This window comes from Stigmatopora nigra, chromosome 1 (genome assembly GCF_051989575.1).
Source record: "Stigmatopora nigra isolate UIUO_SnigA chromosome 1, RoL_Snig_1.1, whole genome shotgun sequence".
Lineage (NCBI taxonomy): Eukaryota > Metazoa > Chordata > Actinopteri > Syngnathiformes > Syngnathidae > Stigmatopora > Stigmatopora nigra.
Window position 1 is genome coordinate 1,030,989 of NC_135508.1, and position 22,320 is coordinate 1,053,308.

A 22,320-nucleotide genomic window follows, 5' to 3' on the forward strand; every position below is an offset into this window, starting at 1 on the left:
AAAAATTCTGACTTCCAAAAAAAATCTGACTTCAAACAAAAAAATCCAGACTTCAAACAAAAAATCCAGACTTCAAACAAAAAATCCAGACTTCAAACTAAAATTCTGACTTCAAACAAAAAATCTGACTTCCAACAAAAAAATCTGACTTCAAACTAAAATCCAGACTTCAAACAAAAATTCTGACTTCAAACAAAAAATTCAGACTTCTCAAAATTCTCCCTTTCAATTCCTCAATCTTGACCACCATTTTCTTTTAAAATCCCCAAAAGGCCCGACTGAATTGGTCTCATTTTGAATTCCCCTGACTCGGCGCTGTTTTTCTACTGTGTAGACCAACTTTCACTTTCTCATCAATCGTATAAAAACGGTGCGAAAAAGTGTTCTTTCGTTTTATTTCTTTATTTTATTTATTTATTTTTAAAAACAAACTGCTCCGTTATTGACAAGTTGTCATTTGTGCATGAAACGACACATTTGGACTGACTTGAAAAGACTTTTGAGCAAAACAAAAACATGTTTGTTTATTTATTCATTTATTTTTTTTAAGCCTCACTTTTTGAGGCGAAATGACGCAGATAAAAAAAAAGTTAAAAGTTTTATGGCCTCCGTCCAAGAAAAAAAAATGGAATGTGAAATGTTCTGTGCTGCCACAAAAAATGTATTTAGGCTTAGATTTCTATTGTAAATCTCTGGATGTTTCTCTTTCTTTTTTTCAAAGGATGGTTATGTTAAATCATCAAATAAATGATATACATACATTGTAAGGATTCGGATTATGTTTGCGTCAAGAGTCGGTCGGTTGTCATTACAGGGGTACCTTAAGATATGAGCTTATTTCGTTCCGGGACTGAGCTCGTATGTCGATTTACTCGTAACTCAAATGAATGTTTGCCCATAGAAATGAACTAAAAATACAATTAATTGGTTCCAAGCATCTGAAAAATACATCAAAAACAGGATATTGGATTGAAAAAAACATTTATTTGTTTTAATTCGCCATCTATTAACAAAGTAACAAATAACTAGTGGTTTAATACTACTAAAAATTGTTTAATAGTACTAAAATTAGACTTTTTGCACGGCAACGTGCTTGTAACATAACATAAACAAATTTAAATGAATTTGGATTACGATGCAGACACTCAAAAATAAGTTTAATCTAACTTTACACTGAACTTAATTGTAATTTAGTTTGAAATTTTGATACCTTTCTTGGCTTTATTAGCCCCGCCTCCACCCTTACTTTCTGTTTCAACCTATTGAGGATTTTTTACTTTTGTGTTCCCTTGAAAATATTCAGAAAATGATACACACAAATGTCCTCACAATAGGATAACGCACCACCACTTGCCAACCAGAAGTACTACATACTCCTCTCGTATTAGCGAACAAACTCCGATATTCACACTAACGGAAAAAAAACAGAAAAAATGTAATACTCCGCCTAATGGTCAAAGAGAGACATTACATGAGAGTAGGTGCAACGGGAAAGACAGTGGCCAAGAAGTTCTTATCTGCTCGAATATCAAAATTTTACCCGTTTCTCAAGATATTTGTCCGAAAATTTTACTCGTATCTCAAGATATTTGCCCGAAATTTTCCTCGTATCTCAAGATAAATATTTGTCCGAAATTTTACTCGTATCTCAAGATAAATATTTGCCCGAAATTTTTTCGTATCGCAAGATAAACATTTGCCCGAAATTTTACTCGTATCTCAAGATAAATATTTTCCTGAAATTTTACTCTTATCTCAAAATAAATATTTGCCCGAAATTTCACTCGTATCTCAAGATAAACATTTACTCGAAATTTTACTCGTATCTCAAGATAAATATTCACCCGAATTTTTACTCTTATCTCAAATCGCTCATATGTCGGGGGCACTCGTATGTCAAGGTATGAGTGTACAGGGAATTCAAAAGAAAACATTTCCTGATAATTTGAGTTTGATGTATTTAATGATAGATTTTTGGTAAAAAAATGGATGTCATTATTAATTAATTTAATTTAATAATATTAGTTGATCAGAAATCGTCCCCAATCAGGTCCTCATTTGCCCCCTGTTTTTATAAATAAAAATTCTGATGCTAGTTAGAGTTAAGATCATAAAACAATTAAAATGGATTGGAATTGAATGCTTTTATTGTCATAATACAAGTATAATACAATTTAAAGCTTCATTACGAAATGCACAAATAACAACAAACAGAAGAATAAATAAATAACTAATAAATCAATAATCAATAATTAACTACCATATTTTTTAACTAAAATAGCTTGCAAGATTATTTTGGAGCTGCACAAAAAAGGATTTAGCTTTGAGTTAGCTCCAGCACCCCCTGTGACCCATGTGAGGATAAGCGTTCATAAAGAATGAATGAAAATTTAAAAAAAAAAAAAACTTAAAAGTACTGCAGACATTTTTTTATCTTTTGAATTGAGCAAAGCAGTCCATTCCAGTGCAGCAATATGATCTGGTGTTACCATAGCAACTGCCAAGTTGCCTTTCTAATTAAAAATCGGGAAGCGGGAAGGTGTTACTTTGAGGTCAAATAAACACGTACCGTTGCTTTAAGTGGTAACCATGAATAAAACATTGCAATTAATCAAGTACTCGCCGGCTTTTACGGAGGAATGCTAAAGATGGATTGACTTCTTATTGGCATTCACTCATTTTAGCAACCTTTTATCCTCACAAGGGTCGCGGGGGGTGCTGGAGCCTATCCCAGTTAACTATCAGGGACAGCTTGACTCGATGGCTAGCCAAAGGATAGCCAATTATAGCTAGAGTTAGCCAATTTCCAGTGTTTAACAAGCTAGCTTAGCATGTATGTTTTTGGGATGTGGGAGGAAACTGGAATACCTGGAGAAAACCCACACAATCTTATAGAGAATATTTTTAAAATCCATATAGTGAAGGATTTGGGTGCCCCAGTGTTGGTTGGGATAGGCTCCAGCACCCCTCCCGGGACCCAGGTGAGGTATTTTCCGGACTATAAGGCGCACTTTTTTATAGTTCGGTTTGGCTTGTGACAAATACTAGATTATTTTAAATGTGAAAATTATGATAAAAAACATGAAAACATTAATTTGAAAAGAGGAAAACTAAAAAAATATATTGAAATAAAAATAAAACATAAACATATCTGTCATTTTTTAATCTATTTTTTCTGTTTTTAGTTAAAAAGCATTTTGTAAAATCTAAAAATATATTAAAAATGCTAAAATAAATATTGTTTCAGATCTATAAAAAATAAATATTCAGGGATTTTAATCTAGTTCTTTTAACCCATTTATTATATTAAAAAAATCTAATTATGATGTATATTAAATTTCCTGGTTTTCCCCCTTTTAAATCAATAATTGTCATTTTTTAGTCAAAGTTTTCTGTGTTTTTGGTTAAAAAAATCATTTTGTAAAATCAAAATATATTTAAAAAAAGCTAAAATAAATATTGTATTAGATCAATAAAAAACGTAATATTCAGGGATTTTAATCCAATTATATTAATCCATTTATTATATTAAAAAAAACTCTAAATATGATGTATATTAAATTTCCTGATTTTTTTCCCCTTTTAAATCAATAACTGTCATTTTTTAATCATTTTTTTCTGTGTTTTTAGTTCAAAAAATCATTTTGTAAAATCTAAAAATATATTTTAAAAAAGCTAAATTAAACATTGTTTTAGATCTATAAAAATATTTAGGTCTTTTAATCCATTTATTATATAAAAAAATCTAAATATGATGTATATTAAACTTCCTTATTTCCCCCTTTTAAATCAATAAATGTCAATTTTTAATCATTTTTTTCTGTGTTTTTAGTTAAAAAATCGTTTTGTAAAATCTAAAAAAATATATAAAAATAATCTAAAATAAACATTGTTTTAGATCTATAAAAAACTGAATATTCAGGCCTTTTAATCCAGTTCTTTTAATCCATTCATTAAAAAAAATCTAAATATTATATCTAAAATGGTCCAGCCCACATGAAATCAAGTTAACATTAAAGCAACCCGCGCTGACACCCTTGTACTCCACCCAAATAAACCCATCCCTGGTTTTTAAGTCTGCGTCATATTCCCGTCTAAGAACTCTCAGGTGCTTTTGCTGAAAACCACTTTGGCCAAGCTTTTCCTCGGAGCCGAGGTTGCCTAGCAACAGCGGCTGGCTGGTTTGCAGAAGCGTCGGATGTCTCGTTAAAAGAAGAAAAAAAAACAAAGGCAACGAATTCCAGAACACGCAGTCGGTTGGGCAGGCCGTGAACATGGCCGCCCCCAATAATTGACCCAAAAAAAAGGCGCCCGCCATCCCCGAAAAGCCGTAAAATGACGCAGGCTGGCGCTCCGCTGGCGGAATGAATTCTTTCTGATGTCTTCCTCCCCGCCCGGCTGCCGAATGACATACTTTCTTTTAATTCATCAGCGGCGAGAGACGAAGAAGGGAGCGTGGGAGAGAGGAGGTGGGGTGGCGAGGGACACCAAAAAAAAAAAAAATCAAAAAAATCAAAAATAAAAGTCTTTTTAGGCTTCAAACGCCCGTTCTTGGCGACTTGGGGGAATTGCTTGACTTTTCTATACACTTTTGCATAGTGTTTTTTTTGCAGGGCGGTTTTTGTTATGTGCAATCTGGGATGATGGCGAGGGTGCAAGCTTGTTGGTGGGCGCACTAATTTTTTTTTAATCTCATTTTTTGAATTGCTTTATCCTTGCTTGGGAGGCGGGGGTGCTGGAGTCTATCCCAGCTGACTTTTTGGGTAGAGGTGGGGGATGTGACTCTGATTTTGTGGTCAGCCAATCGCAGGGCACGACAAAGAGCCAAAAATCAGGAAATTTAATTTACGTCATATTTAGATTTTTTTTTGATAAATGGATTAAAAGAACTGGATTAAAAGCCCTGAATATTCAGTTTTGTTCTTAGTCTTAATTTTTTTTAATTTTTAATAAAAAATTTTATATATTACAAAATGTTTTTTTTGTTTAAAAACAAATATTAATATACATCATATTTAGATTTTTTTTTAAATAAATGGATTAAAACAACTGGATTAAAAACCCTGAATATTCAGTTTTGTTCTTAGTCTTATTTTTTAAAAAATTTTAAAACATATTTTTTATATATTAAAAAATGATTTTTGTTCTAAAACAAATATTAATATACATCATATTTAGATTTAAAAAAAAATAAATTGATTAAAAGAACTGGATTAAAAAAATAAGTCATATTTTGTACTGTTACAAAATTCATTCATTTTCTGAAGGGTCGTGGGGGTGCTGGAGCCCATCCCAGCTAATTATGGACACCAGGTGCCAGGGACAAGGACTTTCTGAATGTTTTTCAATTTGCAAGAATGATTAAAAATTATTTTTTTCATTATTTAATGTACAGTAACTATAAAGGAAGGCCCCTAAAATGATAATCGTATCGTTGCTGCCCTCTGCTGGACATGATGTTGATGTGCAGAATAGGTTTCTGAAATCTTCAATGTAACATTAATAAATTGGTTGCAATTAATAAAATAACTTAATACAGTGGACAGATTTTTTGTTAAAAATACTTTTAAGACGTAATGTTTCTCGAATTTGAATTTGTTATATTTTTAATCATGAATCATTATTGTATTTTTTATTTTATTGTTTTTAGTTGTCAGAAACAATTTTAAGCAGCATGGTGGACGCGCGTGGTCAGCACGGCCGCCTCACAGGTCTTAGATCGGGTGTTCAATACCCCGTAGCTTTTTGTGTTCTTCTTTGGAGTTTCATTTTAATTATTTTATTTCATTTTATTTATTTATGGCTCAATCATTTAAAAGGATTGGGCTTTCGATTGGGACATTTCATTTCAATGTACATTTGCGTCATCCGGTTCAACCATTCTCTCAGCTAGTACCGGAAATGCAGCACTTTTGACAAAATTAAATATATTTAAAGTATTAAACAAACCTAAATGTGAGTCAAACCGTTACAAACTACCAATTACAAGATATTTCTTTGATTATGTTTTATTATGTACGTACATATTTACACATTCAACCCCGTTTGAGCATTTGAGACAATATCTTTGATTTATTTTGACGTTTTTCTCAGCGGAAGTAAAACGTTGAAGCTGGTTTGACAAAGCTATACGTCATTATCAACAACGAAACTAGCGTTTGGTGAGCTGCAGCCATTGCTTACGTCGTTGTATTTTACTGACGGCTTTGTGCTGAAATATATTAAAATTAATATTTTTGTACGCAGGGAAGATTATTGTGGGTTATTAGCTGGCTCACAAGCCAGTTTAATCACTTCGGGATGGACCCAACCAGTCGATACCAAGTGGTGAGTGTTGAGGCTTCAGTGGCGATGTTTGGCCTATAAACAAGGCCGACCTAATACCACCATTTTTTATCATTAAATTAAAGCGTAATATATTTTAATATTTACTTTGGCCTCTCTGTTTTGACACCGTTCGAAAATATTTCTCGGTATATATCCCGCACATTAATGGAAAACGAGAAGGTGAATACTTCCGCGTATGCTATGCTAATGTTAGCACACCTGGTTATGTAAACAACAGCAGTATGGAGCCTCATAAAAATTGTCATTTTTCTTTATACTGTTAAAACTTATGTCAAGGACATTATATTCGTAATATAGACACAGATAGTTTAAAAATGTAAGGTTTAATGCCGATGTTCCTTGATTTTTTTCCCATTGTGTCATAAAAGGTTGTGAAACGCTACCTTTTTAAAGACTATTATACATATATTTTTTTTAAATATGTAAAACCGTAATGGAAAAGAGAAACTATGCTCATATACCTGTAATTTATGTCACGAATTGTGACCTGTAAAATGTTAAATATAGAACGTCAAACGGGACATTTAGAATATCCGAAGATTAAATTAAAATCCATGTAATTAGGGTCTTAAGATGAAATAAAATCCATGTAATTATGGATTTAAATGGTCTTTTAGGTCATTTTAGGTATTACATTTCCCCAGACAGTATATTTAACTACATTGAGAATACTACTGTACTATTCCATTCACCCCATAATGGCTATTCGCTATAAAATAGTTATAATCAAATATAATCAAAAGCCTTTATTATCATCATAATTAAATTGATGGTGCTTCTTCACAAAGTGCGTTTTCCCAGTAAAAAATATAAATAAGTAATATAAAAATATAACTTACGATAAAACAGAAAACAAAACACCAAACTGCAAAGAGCAACTGCACCCATAAGCGTCGCCATTTTGGCTCCACTGCATTATATAGAAAATTGTAGAAATTGCGTATCCAGACATTTATACTTAAAATTGCTAAAAAGGTGGTATTGTAATAAAAGGAACTATTTTTATTCAGCCTAGGCACACTTTAAATTCCTTAAATTTGAAACTACCCTTGCTTAAAAAGTCTGTATATATAATAAGTGGTGTTTAAGCTACTTGAGATACCATGTGAACTGAAAAATGTAAATAAACATGGCCGCCATTGGTGTTTTCTCTTTCAGCTGCACAATGAGGACGACCCCTCCGAAGCCTCCGGCGGGGAGGACCGGCAACCGTCCGTCGACAGCCTTCCCGGAACGTCGCAGGACCAAAACTGGTCACCGAGCGGCGTGATTTCCGCTCCAGATGTGACGGTAGAAGCCGTGGGCGCGGAAGCGGCTCCGCCCCCTTATGCCTCCATCGACCTGGGTGCGACCGCAGCTGGTTAGTATTATAAAAATATGCATAAATTAATGATCATGACTATTTTGCGATTACTTTATCAATTTATTAATAGTAATAAACAATAATAATGGAAGGGAAGTTGATTTAGGCATGTTTAAAGTAAAAATGAAGCCAAAAATATTTATTTTTTTACAACTGTACTGTTTTAAGTACGTATTATCTGCACTATAAGGCGCAACTAAAACACAAACCTATATGCATTATATATGATCAATATTTTTTTATCATTGTATGGAATTTCATTGAGCAAAAACAGAAAAAATGATTGAAAATGACAATTATTGATTTAAAAAGGGAAAATAAGGAAATTTAATATACATCATATTTAGATTTTTTTTATATAAATGGATTAAAAGCCCTGATAATTCAGTTTTTTTTATGGGAACAAAACTGTTATTTTAGCTTTTTTAAAATACATTTTTAGATTTTACAAAATGATTTTTGAATGAAAATCACAACAATATGATTCAAAAATGACAATTATTGATTTAAAAGGGAGAAAATCAGGAAATGTAAGATACATCTATACTCTTCATTTTAATTTGATCTTAAAACAAAAAGTCGGCACTCATCATTGACTTTCCCGGGCCGCACAAAATGATGTGGCGGGCCAGATTTGGCCCCCCGGGCCACCACTTTGACACATAATGCGATTTTCTTAAGATTTTTCCCTTCAAAGTAACATGTGTACACACTATTAAAACCATGAATATGGAGGGGAAAGTTCTTAATCAAGGGGCATCTAATATGCGAGAAAACATGGTACTTCGCCGTATAATTAATCTGTTTTTTATGCCTCTATAAATGGAAGAAATTTTCAGATATACTATTCATTGAATGTGCATTTTTATTATTTATTTTAATTTTTTTTAATGTTATTGACAGCGGAGAGCAGTTTCCAAAGCGACTTCCCGGTCCCACCGCCGTACAGCGTGGCCACGTCGTTGCCCACCTACGACGAAGCGGAAAAAGCCAAAGCCGCCGCCATGGCCGCTTCGGCCGCCGAGATCGTTTCAAGGGTACGTGGCAGCCCTGCTTTTCTTTGGGTTGATTTTCCGTTTATTTGTTTTAGTCACCACTGCCACGTTTGTGAATGTGTATCCGTCAGGACGAGGAATTTCTTCCCCGAGACGATTTCAGCGATGCCGACCAATTGCGAGTAGGGAATGACGGAATCTTCATGTTGGCCTTTTTCAGTAAGTACTAAAGGAGGACTTTAGGGAGCATGGTCACAAAAAAACACATAGCCATTGTGTTGACTACTTATTTATTTCTGACTTATTTATTATTATTTTTTATTGATTTTTTTATGTTGTTTTCTGAATTTCTATACATACTATGTTGACTAATTGTTTATTATTATTATTAGTGGTAGTTGTAGTAGTTGTTGTACTTGTAATAGTAGTAGTTGTTGTTGTTGTACTTGTAGTAGTATTAGTAGTAGTTGTTGTTGTACTTGTAGTAGTATTAGTAGTAGTTGTTGTTGTACTTGTAGTAGTATTAGTAGTAGTAGTTGTTGTACTTGTAGTAGTATTAGTAGTAGTTGTTGTACTTGTAGTAGTATTAGTAGTAGTTGTTGTTGTTGTACTTGTCGTACTTGTCGTATTATTATTATTAGTAGTTGTTGTTGTACTTGTCGTAGTATTAGTAGTAGTAGTTGTTGTTGTTGTACTTGTCGTATTATTATTATTAGTAGTTGTTGTTGTTGTACTTGTCGTAGTATTAGTAGTAGTTGTCGTAGTATTAGTAGTAGTTGTCGTAGTATTAGTAGTAGTTGTCGTAGTATTAGTAGTCGTTGTCGTAGTGATAGTAGTAGTAGTATTAGTAGTAGTTGTCATACTTGTAGTAGTATTAGTAGTTGTTGTCGTACTTGTAGTAGTATTAGTAGTAGTTGTCGTACTTGTAGTAGTATTAGTAGTAGTTGTCGTACTTGTAATATTTATGCACGTGGTGACAGCTTTAAATCTCTGTATACTTGTCTAATGACAATATCAGCATTGAGTTCTATTCAACTGAGAGTGAATGCTTGATTGACAAATGCCTGTTTTCTGTCTCCCTCTAGTGGCCTTCCTGTTTAACTGGATCGGTTTCTGTCTATCTTTCTGCTTAACCAACACCATCGCAGGGCGCTACGGCGCCATCTCTGGCTTTGGGCTCTCGCTCATCAAGTGGATTCTCATTGTCCGGGTATGTGCGCCTGACAAAACCAAATGGTTACTTTTGTAAAAAGGATTGACCATTTTGAATGTGGATTTTATTTTGTAGTTCTCCGACTACTTCACTGGCTACTTCAATGGTCAGTACTGGCTTTGGTGGATCTTCCTGTTGCTTGGTACGTCTTTTTTCCTAACATTTTCCCTTTAAAGCAAGCAAAATTTTAGATATAATATTTAGATTTATTTTAATAAATGGATTAAAAGAACTGGATTAAAAGACCTGAATATTCAGTTTTTTATCGATCTAAAACAATGTTTATTTTAGCTTTTTTAAATATATTTTTCGATTTTACAAACTGATTTTTGAACTAAAAACAAAGAAAATATGGATTAAAAAATGGAAATTATCAGTTTAAAAGGGGGAAAATCAGGAAATTTAATATTCATCATATTTAGATTTTTTTATAAATGGATTAAAAAAACTGGATTAAAAACCCTGTATATTCAGTTTTTTTATAGATATAAAACAATGTTTATTATAGCTTTTTTACAAATATATTTTTAGATTTTACATAATGATTTTTGAACTGTAAACTGAGAATTAAAAATGACTATTATTTATATAAAAGGGGAAAAATCAGGAAATTTAATATACATAATATACTTAATTAAAAAGATAGGCGAGAAAATACGGTATATTTCTGTGTAACATTTTTTAAATTTCTTTTTTACATATTTTCCTGCGCAGGTCTCCTGCTATTCTTCAGAGGTTTCGTCAACTACCTCAAAGTCCGCAACATGTCGGAAGACATGGCGTCCTCGCACAGAAGACGTCTCTTCTTCCTGTATTAACAAGGTAAAACAACATCTGTCCTTTTCAAGGCTCCTCGAATACGTGACTACTGGACGTTTGGTCTCCGGTCTTTTGGTGACAGAGAGTTTACTGTTGAAACCAGCTCTCAAAATTATATTCATGAGAGAAAGTTTAATATCTAAGAGAGAAGTTTAATATCTAAGAGAGAAGTTTAATATCTAAGAGAGAAGTTTAATATCTAGGAAGTTTAATATCTAGGAAGTTTAATATCTAACAAGTTTAATATATAAGAAGTTTAATATATAAGAAGTTTAATATCTAACAGAGACGTTTAATATCTAAGAGACGTTTAATATCTAAGAGACGTTTAATATCTAAGAGACGTTTAATATCTAAGAAGTTTAATATCTAAGAAGTTTAATATCTAAGAAGTTTAATATCTAAGAAGTTTAATATCTAAGAAGTTTAATATCTAAGAAGTTTAATATCTAAGAAGTTTAATATCTAAGAGAGACGTTTAATAACTAAGAAGTTTAATAACTAAGAAGTTTAATAACTAAGAAGTTTAATAACTAAGAAGTTTAATAACTAAGAAGTTTAATAACTAAGAAGTTTAATAACTAAGAGACGTTTAATATCTAAGAAGTTTAATATCTTAGAAGTTTAATATCTTAGAAGTTTAATATCTAAGAGAGACGTTTAATAACTAAGAAGTTTAATATCTAAGAAGTTTAATATCTAAGTAATATCTAAGAAATTTTATATCTAAGTACTGTTGAAACCAGCTCTCAAAATTATATTCATGAGAGAGAGTTTAATATCTAAATATCTATTCTTTTCAACAGTACTTGGATATTAAACAGTACCTGGATATTAAACAGTACTTGGATATTAAACAATACTTGGATATTAAACAGTACTTGGATATTAAACAGTACTTGGATATTAAACAGTACCTGGATATTAAAAAGTACTTGGATATTAAACAGTACTTGGATATTAAACAGTACCTGGATATTAAACAGTACCTGGATATATAACAGTACCTGGATATTAAACAGTACTTGGATATTAAACAGTACTTGGATATTAAACAGTACTTAGATATTAAACTATCTCTCATGAATATAATAACCAAAAGACCAGCGACCAAACGTCCGGGCGACCAAACGTCCCGGGGCGACCAAAACGTCCCGGGGCGACCAAAACGTCTCGGGGCGACCAAAACGTCCCGGGCGACCAAAACGTCCCGGGCGACCAAAACGTCCCGGGCGACCAAAACGTCCCGGGCGACCAAAACGTCCCGGGCGACCAAAACGTCCATGGCGACCAATCGTCCATGGCGACCAAACGTCCATGGCGACCAAACATCCATGGGGACCAAACGTCCATGGCGACCAAACGTCCCGGGCCGACCAAACATCCGACCAACCCTTAAATCATATCCCGCTTCCTCTCCTTCACAGGGCTCCGCCCCCCCCTGTCGCCATTCCGTACCACACCCACGTCCAACATCTACCATCCCCCCTCAACCCTCGAATGACCTGCAAGACCATGACCGCGGCGAAGAGGAAGAAAGAAAAAAATGTCAACGTAAGGAGAATGTATAGCGGATAGATTTGATTTTCCTCTCCCTTTTACAGTAAGTCATGCCGGTCGGTGAGCTAATGAACTTTTTATTTTTTAATCAAGTCTTACTTTACTTCATCCCAAATGAAGCACTTTGACCCTCTGCTGCCTACATAGTCACTTTCACATTAAATCAACACTAGGCAATTCATAACTGAGCATGATAGGACCAGCTTACATATCCCGTAATGACAATAATCCGATTTTTAGGCAATAATTGAATTATTAATACCGAAGAAGAACAAAATAATATGTTTTTTGGCACGTCTGAGCCACTAAATAAAACTTTTCAAGCTCCTATGCATCATAAGTTTACCAAAATAGGGCTAGTAACTAATATTTTCTTATTTTGGCGGGGAAAAATCTGTATTTTCTTGCATATAAGCCACTCCCGTATAAGCCACACCCTTTAAAATGGCCCTAAAATGGTTGAATTTGAGAATTTCTCCCGTATAAGCCGCCCCCTGATTGACAATTTTTACCTCCATATTCATGGTATTAATAGGGAGTCAAAATGTTACTTTGAATGGAAAATTTAAAGTAAAATCATATTTCTGAGGTACTCTATGAATCAAAAGCACATTATTAGAGCCAATATCAAAATTCACTGGTGTCAAAGTGGCGGCCCGGGGGCCAAATCTGGCCCCCTGCATCATTTTGTGCGGCCCGGTAAAGTAAATGAGTGCCGACTTTCTGTTTTTGGATTAAATTAAAATTAAGAGTACAGATGTATATTAAATTTCCTGATTTTCCCCCTTTTAAAATCAATAATTGTCTTTTTATAATCCATTTTTATTTTGTTAAACCTTGATGTGAAATAAACATTGTTTTAGATCTATAAAAAAACTAAATATTCAGGAATTTTAATCCATTTATTAAAAAAAAATCTAAATATGATGTATAGTAAATTTCCTGATTTTCCCACTTTTAAATCAATAATTGTCACTTTTTAATATTTTTTTCTGTTTTTAGTTCATAATTAATTTTTAAAATCTAAAAATATATTTAAAAAAGCTAGGATAAACATTGTTTTAGATAAAAAATGGAATATTCAGGCATTTTAACCCAGTTTTTAAATCCATTTATTAAAAAAAAATCTAAATATTATATCTAAAATGGCGTTGACGTTAATGCGGCCCGCAAACCAACACCCTTGTCATAATGAATCAATTCATCCAGTAATGGTTGTTTTCTTACCGCAAAACTGAAAATAACCAACAAATAATAAATTTTCTGACATCTACTGGTGAAAAAGAGTATAGCAATGCTGTAAATTGGAGTTAAAATCCGCCTTATATGCGAGAAAATACAAAAAGTTGGCCAGAAAGCAAAAAAAAAAAAATGTTCATAAGTCCTATGCAATGTTATCTACAAAAATATTTTGGATTACAACGATGCAAAAGTTTGACGATATAACTCAAATTTGATTGGCCAGGCATTTTTTTTAGATAAATGTCCGTCCTTTTTTGTTGAAAATGTTTGTGGGAGTGACAAAAACTTTTAATTTCTAGTTTGTACTTAAAAAATAATGTTAAAAAAAACATAATTAAAGCAAGCAGAGACGTGGATGTCATTAAAGTAAACACCAACCCCAAAAAGTTCAATGTAAATATCAGCCTGATACCAATTCATATTTGCACTTTGAACTTCTGTACAGTAGAATTTGTTAATCTGCTTAATTTTATGTGGTTTTGAAGCAGTTAAAAAACAACAAAAAAATCAAAACTGCCTTTTTTTTGTTTTTGAACTTGAAATCTTAATTGTGTGGTAAACTGCTGTTATTTTTTGTCTGCTTTTTTCTTTGCACTTATGACTTTTCAAACTGATTTAATGTTTTTTTTCTTTTATCATCTGAACTGTGACTGTTTATAAATTGCCAAACTCTTTCTCATTATTTTTTTCTTTCCTCAGCCTTTTTTTCAGCAATATCCAAATTTACAGCATTAGCAGGGATTTCGCTCAATTTAGGTTATTATTTTATTCAAAAAAAAAGCCATGAACCAGTACAAAAAGAACAACCGAAATAAAATGGCAGTCATTTTGTTGTTGCTTTGGGCAATTGTAACTTGTCATTTATTGTAACTGGAATTTATTCATGTATTGGAAAAAATGCCAATAAAATTCTAAAACGTATGGCGGACTATTGTACTCTCATTTTATTATTAATTAAATAATTAGAGCTAACTTAAGTATCAAGAAAAAAAACCTTCAAATAAAAGTTATTATTTTACGAACATTATCATGCCGGTTGTCCGCCGCTAAATAGTGACGTCACCCCCTAAGCGACGGTACCTTTTGAGAAAAGCGAACTTATTCGTGTAGTTTTTTATTATTATTTTAACCACGTCATAGTTTATTAAATTTATGGAGAAAACAAACTAATCGATTTGTTAAAATGTTCCCTTTTATTAGACATTATAGTTTTTACTTCATTTTTATGTGTTCAAGAGTACCGGTTTTAAACGCTACTATTTACACTAATGAGCCGGCGCAATAATATTGACGTGCCTCATTCTCGACCAATTAGACGTAAGCATTCAGTCACATGACCCCACGCACAAAGCCACATGGGTAAACTCGTTTGATTACGGCAACCTGTTCAATCAAGTGGCATTTCTAAAACGCCAAGACAGTTCAACTTTACGTAAAAAGTCAACAATTAATGGACTTTTAGTTGTTATTTGGCCCGGAAATTCCACGCCAGAACCGAAGAAGTGATCGACGTAAAGTCATGGTAGGTTTATTTTTAATTTTTAAGACACTCACGCTTTAAATATCAAATGTTTTATTTCTGTGTTTTCTAACCGGACATCTGAGTACAGCTAAATATCAATCCTATGACTAAATTATGCATAATTTCTTAATTACAGCTCCATTTCAGCCGACCCTTGATTTTCTAATTTTGTTTAACCCCATAAATCAAGCTTAATTGTTAAATAAAAAACGATAACTGCACAGAAAGTCTGCATAGCTGTAATAACCTCTTAAAACCACTGGGGGGTGCTATCGTATCATGTTACTACGTTGCCAAGTCTTCTTCGGGCTATTAAAAATATCGATTCCCGATTTTTGCAGTTGTTTCATTCAATTTCACGTCTTGTTGTCCGATGAATATAATTTAATGACGAAGAAAGAATCCCAACATAATACGAATTATAACAAATAAATATTCAATAGTGTAATAAGTTTAATGATAAAGTCCGGTTTTGACGAACAACTTGGACACAAAACAAATGAAAAAAGTGCTCAAGTACGAAGACACTTGTGCCACTGAGTCACGTGTGCCGCCATTTTGGGGAAAAATACATTAAAACATGGTATTTAACTGGGCGGTCTGGTGGTTTAAGTGCTATTATTGGTTGTCCTTTGTCTCCTGTTTCTGGCCTGAAGTCAGCTGGGGTAAGCTCCAGCACCCCCGTGAACCTGGTGAGGATAATTTGGTTCAGAAAAATATTTTTTGTGATTTTTGTGAGATTTATTAGACAAAAGTAGTACAGTTTGTGGCTCAGTGAAGTCCAATAGACCCAATTTGTTAAAACTTGGGGACATTTTAATTCATGAAATAGAACTAGATTCCGGTCAACTGGTTTATACGAGGAGGGAGTGAACCTGGTTTTATTTTAGCAGTAAACAAGCGTAAAAGTTAGTTTCCTTCTCCACCAAGCGACAACTGCTGGCCTCCTTTCAGGCCCCTCGCTTAAGGGCCTTATTAATAATTTGACAACTTTCCTCAAAGATGAATTATGGCCATATTTGAGGCCATCGAGATGCAATATGTGTCATTCCAGCGAGCCCGGTTCTTTGTCTTATTGTGCCGTGTCTCGATTGGCCGATGACCCATTTCGGGGTATACCCCGCCCCCTGCCCGTAGTTTTTTTTAATACGCCCCAGCACCCCGTGCAAACTTTGTTAAATTTAGCGGTAAGGAAAATGTTTATTCATATTTAGTCATTTATTTGGCATAGCAATTATCATTCGCCTTCATTCATTACAAGGTCACTGATTATATCTATAAAATTTGAATTATCTTAGATTAGATTAAATTAGTGATTATATTATATTAGGAACTGAATTAGATTAAGAATTAAATTAAGGATTAGATTAAGGATTAGAATAGGGATTATTTTAAGGTTTATTTCAAGGATTGGATTAAAGATTAGATTAATTTAGATTAAAAATGAATATAAATTAGATTAGAATGATATTTAATTAGATTAAGGATTAGATTAATTTAGATGAAGAATTAAAAAAAATTAAATTAAGAATGAGATTCACATATTTTAAGGATTAGATTAAATTAGATTAAAGATTAGATAAAATGGGTTTAAGGATTAGATAAAATTAGATTAAGGATTAGATACAATTATATTAGTTTAATGATTAGATACAATTATATAAGATTAATGATTCAGATTTCGATTCAGATTTGGATTCGGATTCAGATTTTGGATTCGGATTCGGATTCGGATTCGGATTTGGATTCGGATTTGGATTCGGATTTGGATTTGGATTCGGATTCGGATTCGGATTTGGATTCAGATTCGGATTTGGATTCAGATTCGGATTCGGATTCGGATTCGGATTTGGATTCGGATTTCGATTCAGATTTTGATTATTATTTAGGAAATTTCTTGTTTCACAACTTGGACTTTCATAAACCCTTGCAAAAATGTCTCAATTTTTTAAACTAAGTCTCTCTTCCTTTTCAGACTTGAGCATTTTTCAGATGGACAACAAACACCAAACCAAGTCTCCATTATTGGAATATATTTTTTTTTACCCATTTATTTTTACGCCTGACCACATTGACCCAAAACAGGTAAGACCACCCTAACACCACCCGTCACTCAAAAAATCCAAACGCCAGTGTGTGTGTGTGTGTGTGTGTGTGTGTGTGTGTGTACGCACGGCAACCAAAAAGTCTGGCGCCGTCGTCAACAACTATCTGTTTTTTTTTGTTTGGCCTGCGGGGAGCTTTAAATCTCGGGGATTCGAGAGGGAGAAGAAAAAAAAACGTATTAAAAAGCACATAAAACGCTATATATTGTCAGCAGACTTGATAAAAAATAGCTGTCAGGCATCAGCATTGTTATTAACTTTTATATGCTTGCATTTTCTCTGACAACTCCAACGCTGACACACACACACACACACACACACACACACACACACACACACACACACACACACAAAAAATGTTTCTATTAGAAAGTCGTAAACAAAAGCATCAAGATCTTCGCTTAAATTCCCAATAGGAAATGTTGACCTGAGATTTTTCCAAAGGGATGACAATGGGCCGTAAATGGGTGGTGTCAAACATGGGGGCCGTGGGCCGGAAGTGGCCCGGTAGGGGAGTCCAATCCGGCCCGCTGTGTTGTTGTAATACCTGGAAACGTATAGATTTTTCCCGTATTTTATACATTTGTGGATTATTTCAAATTGTTTGCAACTTTTGTATGAGATTTTTTTAGTACTGTATTCTCTCGCATATAAACCGTATTTGTAACAAAAAAAAAACTGAATCAAGCGTACGGCTTATATGCGCACAAGACTTACTATACTCTTTTTTGCCAGTAGTTGTCGGCAAAGCAACATTTACTATTTGTTGGTTATTTTTTGTTTTGCAGTAAGATATTGTAAAATTCAACGATTTCAAGGCAATTTAAGGGTGTGGCTTATACTTGGGGGGGGGGGGTCTTATATGTGATTTATTATTTAGTAAAAACAATCTGGTTTAACCCAATTTCGTCTGTAATCACGATCCGATTCAGTTTTTTATTTAGATGATTTATTAATGATTGTTTTTATAATATAATATTATTTATTATTTATTTATTTATTATATTATGTTATATATTAATGAATTATTTGTTATATTATATTCTTTATGAATGATTTATTTGTAATATTATTTATGAAGCATTAATACATATGTTTATTTATGAATTATTGATTAACAATTTTATTTATCATTTATTAATTAATACTTTTATTTACGAATTATTGACTAACAATTTTATTTATCATTTATTAATTAATACTTTCATTTATGAATTATTGATTAATTATTGTGTATATGATTTAAAAAATAGTTTTAATGAATTATTTTGCAATATTTTTTTTATGAATTATTTATTAATAATTTTTTATATGAATTATTTTTCAATCATTTTGATTGTGTATAGTGGTAAAGGGAGTGGCTTAAATATAGGGATGTCTCATTAGTATACTTGTCAATTTAGATATTTTTTCCATTTTTGATACATATTTTTGATCATTTCAAATTTGTACTGGATTTTTTTATGTACGTTTTTTTGTAAAACTGGGATTTTTAGCCATTTTTGCTCTAATCCGGTTCGTCTCGGCCAATAATATCAGTCAAAAACATCATTTTGGACTGCTAATAGTTGTCATACTTTAAGCATGATATGTCAATCATGTCCACCTTTTCACGATATAAATATAGCGCGTCAGCAAGCAATGTAAAGTAAACAAAGCTACCAACTTCTAATAATAACAACAAACAATAACAAACTTAAAAAATGTTGTTTCTGATTAGCATATTCAAAAAAAAAATGAAAATCCCCATTGAAATAAGCCCTTTATTATCTCTCCTCAGTCTATAATGGACTTGCCATTTCCAATATCACCACTAGGGACCACTATTGTCTTTTTGAACATTTTTCTTTAGCCCCCACCTTCGTGAAATGATGGCATTTGCCGTCTGGTTGCTCGCATTCAACAAGGCGGCAAAGTATACATTTGTGGCTTGATTCCACGCCGCTTTTCTCCCAAAACAGTAAACGCTGAATGCTATCTGCTAAAGCAGATGGCGCTCTCTTGTTTTTTTGGGGGTAGGGGGAGGCTCCTCCCCTGCCAAAAGCCGCCAATGTCCTTCCCCGGGCTCAAGGAGACAACTTTTATTAGACGTTTTTATATGCCCGGCCGAAGAGAAACCAAAATGCGTCCAAGTTGCTGTTTATTTTAAAAGCTTTCATCCGAGACGTTCATTTTAATTATTAAAGGACTAAACATATGGCTTGCGAGCTATATGTGGTTTTTCTGAAGGGTGCTTATGTGTAGGAAACCAGTTTTTTGGTTCTTTAAGTGTTGAAATGACCCAAAAAAGGTAGAACTTTTCAAAATAAATAGATAAAATGAGCATGTTTAAAAAATTAATGGTTAAACATGGGCGGAATTGTCTAGTTTTAGTACTATTAAACATATTTTAGTACTATTAAACCACTAGTTATTTGTTAATTTGTTAATACAAGGGTGTCAACTCGATTTCATGTGGGCCGGACCATTTTAGATATAATATTTACATTTTTTTTTGGTATAAATTGATTAAATTAACTGGATTAAAAGCTCTGAATATTCAGTTTTTTTATAGATCTAAAACAATGTTTATTTTAGCTTTTTTTAAATTTATTTTTAGATTTTACAAAATTATTTTTGAACTAAAAACAGAAAAAAATTGATTAAAAAATGACAATTATTGATTTAAAAAGGGGAAAAATCTGAAAATGTAATGTACATCTATACTCTTCATTTTAATTTGATCCTAAAACAGAAAATTTACTTTCTCGGCCCACACACAATGATGCGGTGGGCCAGATTTGGCCCCCGGGCCACCACTTTGACACCTGTGTGTTAATAGATGGCGAATTAGAACAAATCAAAATGTTTATCCAATCTAATATCCTGTTTTGGGTGTTTTTTTTTAGAGGGTTGGAACCAATTAATTAGTTTTTAGTTCATTTCTATGGGAAAAGTTCATTTGAGTTACGAGTTAATTGACATACAAGCTCAGTCCCGGAACGAATTTAACTCGGATGTCGAGGTACCACTGTATAAAGTATACACCTACTTACAAAATTAATTGTTTCATACATAATATATGTCAAAGCTGGGTTAAAGTCTGACTCGAGGAAGTATTTGGGGATGTTGCAACTTCTTATAGCGTGTGAAAGGTGGCAATAAATTGGGTATTTTTCATATTTTGGCGATTATATATGCTGTTAAGAGACCCACGTTCTTGAAACTCTGTATTAACATTTTTGACAGGATCTTGCAAACATGTGTCGAATTTGGTGTGAATCGGACAATGTTTTTGAATACCCGATTTTTTTCCGATCAATTTTCAGTACTTTTCGAATATTTTTTTGACACAAAACCAAGCCTAAAACACCCGCACCCATCTAAAGTATAACTGTGAATATTCATCAAAATCGGTTCAGCCATTTTGGAGAACATAGGGTGAGAGCAGTTACATACCCACACACACACCCACAAAAAATCCATTTTTATAGTAGTATAGATGGAAAAACATGATTTGACATGCGAGCTCAGTCCCAGTATGCATAAAGATCATATCTCAATGCATTAATGTACTAAATAGATGAAAAGAAATGGCAATTTGGCTCCGCCTCCCCCTCGGATAAAAGTTAACTAGCGAGACGAGGCGAAAAAAAAATGGCGCTAACGTGGCGAGACGTCATCTCAGGCGAGGAGTTTGTCCGTGTGAATACGAAAGGCACAAAAAGGAATGACTGGTCATTTAGTGGCGGTCATTTAGCCGCGTTTTTATGCCCTCCAGACAAGAAAAGGCGGGTGAAACTGGCTTGCTTGGTACTCGTATCACGACTTGCGCTGCATTAGCCGCTATTATGCGCCGGCTCCCTTTGGCGTTTGGAGGCGGCCCATGTATGGCGTGTCGAGGAAAAGGATGTGGAGAAGAGTGGCGCTGGGATTCAAAGCGCTCTTTGCAAGGTCGCCATATTCCTTTTAGTGAGGCCCGGGAAGGAACATGGCCCAAATATTCCATTTTCTGTCAGAAATATATCTGTCTCGCTAAATAGATATATTTCAGGCCATAGAAAATGAATGGAAATGAAATGAATACTGTATTTTCACATATATATATATATATAGATACATGTTTACAAATTGTCGTCCGATAAGATGCTAGCATGACACTAAACTAGCGTATGTTATGCTTGCCGTTAGTGTACCTATCTTATGCTAGACACTAGCTTGCGTATCTTATACTGTCTGTTAGCGTGCCTATGTTAAGATAGCCAATAGCGTGCCGATGTAATGCTAGCTGTTAGTGCGCCAATGTTAGGCTAGCCACTACCGTTCTTATTTTATGCTATCTGGTAGCGTACCTATGATATGCTATCTGCTATTGTGCACATATGATGCTAGCCGTTGGCGAGCCAATGTTATGTTAGGTGTTAGCGTGCCGATGTTATGCCAGTTGCTAGCGTGTTGATGTTATGGTAGCCGCTAGCGAGCCAATGTTATGCTAGCCGCTAGTGTACCCATGTTATGGTAGCTGCCATTGTGCTTATGTTATGCTAGCCGATGGCATGCCAATGTAATGCTATGCGTCGGCGTGCCTATGTTATGCTAGCCACTGGCATTCCCATGTTATGTTAGCCGCTAGAGTGCCGATGTTATGCTAGCCACCAGCATGCCTATGTTATGCTATCAGCTAGCGTGCCTATGTTATGCTATCAGCTAGTGTACCTATGTTATGCTATCAGCTAGTGTGCCTATGTTATGCTATCAACTAGTGCACCTATGTTATGCTAGCTGCTGGCATGCCTATGTCATGCTAGCCATTAGTGTACCTATGTTATGCTAGTCGCAGGCGTGACTATGCTATGCTAGCAGCTAGCGCACCTATATTATGCTAGCCAGTAGCACACCCATGTTATGCTTGCCACTAGCGCACCCATCTTATGCTAGCTGCTAGCGCACCCATGTTATGCTAGATTAAAAAGGAAATATTCAAAAAAACATACAGGAATTGACCATATTGGGCAGAAAGTGGCTCAAATAGGCCCAAAATGTTCGAATAACAACAGGAAATGACCTAACAAGCCTGAAAATCTACAGGAAGTGACCAAACAAAAGAAGCCACCTAAAATAAACATGAAATAATCCCCAAAATGGCCGAAAGTGACCTACACAACTTTGCACAA

The 22,320-nt window shown here is 33.8% G+C and overlaps 1 protein-coding gene across 1 annotated transcript; it reads left to right on the forward strand.

Annotated features, from left to right (window-relative positions):
* The first annotated feature begins 6,124 nt into the window (after positions 1 to 6,124).
* ndfip2 (Nedd4 family interacting protein 2) lies at positions 6,125 to 14,461 on the forward strand. The gene is made up of 8 exons (XM_077724837.1): positions 6,125 to 6,327; positions 7,507 to 7,708; positions 8,615 to 8,748; positions 8,838 to 8,925; positions 9,792 to 9,916; positions 9,995 to 10,061; positions 10,634 to 10,741; positions 12,166 to 14,461. Exons 1-7 carry the CDS (start codon positions 6,301 to 6,303, stop codon positions 10,735 to 10,737), a joined length of 747 nt encoding a protein of 248 aa, XP_077580963.1. The 5' UTR covers positions 6,125 to 6,300; the 3' UTR covers positions 10,738 to 10,741; positions 12,166 to 14,461.
* Positions 14,462 to 22,320: the final 7,859 nt, after the last annotated feature.

Excerpts from the sequence above, each read along its gene's own strand:
- ndfip2 (XM_077724837.1), top strand. The coding sequence starts at position 6,301 with ATGGACCCAACCAGTCGATACCAAGTG. Across the intron at positions 7,709-8,614 it reads CCTGGGTGCGACCGCAGCTG|CGGAGAGCAGTTTCCAAAGC; the intron begins GTTAGTATTATA and ends TGTTATTGACAG. Across the intron at positions 8,926-9,791 it reads CTTCATGTTGGCCTTTTTCA|TGGCCTTCCTGTTTAACTGG; the intron begins GTAAGTACTAAA and ends GTCTCCCTCTAG.